Here is a 2,908-nt window from a genome sequence, read left to right as displayed (position 1 = left end):
GGCTAAAATATATTATTATGCCTAATTGTTAAATAAGACAATGTAATCCTGTACAGAGAAATATCAGATATTGTACATCTTTATACTTATTTCTCAAACAGGGATGTTTTTGCTACCATAAAAATTTGTTAACAATTAGAAAAATGATTGATAAATTCAATCCACAGCTTTGAATTTGAAATCAAGTTTATCATTAGCCGTATTTAAAATATAGAAAAAGATTCAATGTCAGGAATAAGGACAGCAAAATTTAAGGGAACCCAGTTTGCCTTGTTAGGATTACTGCTAAAATATTATTGTTTAATCACATTAACTTGAATACAATTTAAATATTATCCTTTATGATCAGATAATTAAAAGTTCTGGCCTTAGTTTCTGAAACACAAACAATTATTATAAATGTCCTTGCATTGTAAAATAGGTTGGTCTAAGCTGTAATCGTTGCTAAATTGATTGGGATCTTGTGTCTAATAAACAGTTTCAGTATATGGACTCTTATTATTTGAGTGCCAATTCCATATATCACTGGGTTGACAATTGGTTGAATAATGACAAAGTATAAAGACAGGAAGATTCGTGCTCCAGCAGTTACATAACTCATGTTAAATCTAGTTTGGATAATCTCAAAAAAGGAACCAATGCTGTAGTTTAGCAAAGATAATAAATGTGGAATACATGTTTTAACAGCTTTGCCCTGGGACTCTCTTGATAATTTCCTACACACTCTTGAAATCTGTGCGTAAGAGAAAACAATCATCACTACCTGAGGCACAATCAAAGCCAGAATAAGTACAAGTCCCACAATACTAATGTACGATGCATTTGAACATGAGTTTTTGACCAATTCCATGTTCACACAGTATAATTTCGGTATGACTTTTCCACAGAAGCTGAGCTGTAAGGTTAGTGAGTAAAAACATCCAAACACAGTCATTGGGTATAGAGCTGCTAATGCAACAAGCTTACCTATCTTTGAATTAGACATGATGCTGTGATAATGCAGCGGGTAACAGATAGCAACATATCTGTCATATCCCATAACAGCTAAAAAACAAAACTCAGCACTTGCATATGTGTGCAGGAAATAGATTTGAGTCATACACCATTTCACGGGTATTTCATGGGTCTCTGACATAAGCAAAGACATAATTGCAGGTAACAATGCAGTACTACCATACATTTCATTGATGGATAACATACATGTGAACACATTCATAGGTTGATGCAACTCTTTGTTTTGGTGTATGACAGTAATGAGCAGTGAATTCAAAGTGATAATAACAACATACAGCAGGAGGAATACAGTAAACAGCCCATATTTGTGGTTTTCCATGACAGAGTAGGCAGTCATTGTGAATGTTAGTGCTGTTGTGTTGTCCATGTTCAATTCTGAAAAGAAAAAGATATTAAGAACAGATACATGCATTATATGACAGATTTTATCACACAGAAATAGGGAAAGCAATGCTTTCATAAGAATAGAAATTGGAAATTGATAAAGGGTTACATTTTATGACTTTGAATATAGTATTAAGCATTTAATATAAAACATTTGAGTCCAATTTGCAGTCAAAGATTGCTCAGCTATAAACCACTCACTGGTTAAGAGTACCCAGACATTTAGGAACTCTTGTGGAGTCTATAGTTACCTGTGTAGCCACATTACTTGCCATGCAACAGAGTGAGCCACCTGTGCTTGAGGTCCCTTTTAACTAACTGACCAGTGTTGTTACCATGGTTAGCGAAGGGGCGTTATTTCTCCTAATCTCTCTCACACTAGCATGTTTGTGTTTGTTGAGGAAAAGACAAGGAAAAGAAAAATCCTTGAATGCATCATGTAGCTTTCTGAAGTAATGGATTTTGTCTTGTTCACACATTGACTACAAATATTTTGTAATTTGGACTTTTGGACAGTTGGAGGATAGCAGCTATTCTGAGTTTTAGTGTCATCACAAAATTGCCTACAGTAGTCCACTTAGCATGTGTTTGTATATGTGTGCAAACCAGCTATTATTTTGGGCCTGAAACAATTTTTACTGATGCTGCCAGGGGTGAAATAACAAAAAACGGAAAAGACTATTTTAACTGAGCATGTTGTGTGTGTGTGTGTGTGTGTGTGTGTGTGTGTGTGTGTGTGTACAAAAACACACACACTAGAGTCAAACATTAGAACAAGGGGCAGACTCAAAGAGGGCCGTAGCGGCAGCTATTCTGAATGAGGAGGTTGTGCTTTTTACAAAACATATGGAAGCACAGATACGACACAATGCAATGTGTCTTTTCGCAATCAGCTGTGTAAGACAGAAGCCAGAAAGCATCCAGTGGCATCAGAAGTTCTCAGGGCCAGAAAATGAGTCAAGTTAAAGGGTGGTGAAAAAACATGAATTCATCCAGTAATGCCATTCAGGACTCAGATCAGGAGAAGCTGAAGTCAAAACTATAGTATAGTATATTGTTCTGTATATTACAACATGGTTCTGCGTCTGTAAGCTACGAAAATGACTGCTAGACAACAAAAGCGTTTTGAAAAAAAGTGATTATATGATATTATTAAGTGATTATATGATATAATTAAGTGATGATATGATATAATTAAGTGATTACATGATATTATATAGTGATTATATGATATTATTAAGTGATTACATGACATTATAAAGTGATTATATGATATTCTATAGTGATATTTGTAACTTTACAATCCTAAATATCAGCAGCTTGTGGATGGGACGATATGTGATATTATCGTGTACCGCAATAAAAAACACTCAGATAAGTTATATTGTGGTGAATTTGCATTATCAGGATGATTGTGAGTATCCTCACACGAGTGACCTAAAAAAGCTTGCTAGCATACAGTCCTATATTGATTTCCTTACTTATTTTTGAATTGCCATAAAGCGAAAGC

At 34.7% G+C, this 2,908-nt stretch overlaps 1 protein-coding gene across 1 annotated transcript; it reads right to left on the bottom strand.

Moving 5' to 3' along the window:
* Positions 1 to 427: 427 nt before the first annotated feature.
* LOC118331819 (olfactory receptor 52D1-like) lies at positions 428 to 1,381 on the bottom strand. Its single transcript, XM_035666899.1, has one exon. It carries the CDS (start codon positions 1,379 to 1,381, stop codon positions 428 to 430), a length of 954 nt encoding a protein of 317 aa, XP_035522792.1.
* Positions 1,382 to 2,908: the final 1,527 nt, after the last annotated feature.

This window comes from Morone saxatilis, unplaced genomic scaffold (genome assembly GCF_004916995.1).
Source record: "Morone saxatilis isolate NCDOM2014 unplaced genomic scaffold, NCSU_SB_2.0 Contig20, whole genome shotgun sequence".
In the NCBI taxonomy this organism is placed as follows: Eukaryota; Metazoa; Chordata; class Actinopteri; family Moronidae; genus Morone; species Morone saxatilis.
The sequence above is the reverse complement of the archived record's forward strand: the minus strand, read 5'-3'. Positions and strand labels throughout refer to the sequence as shown.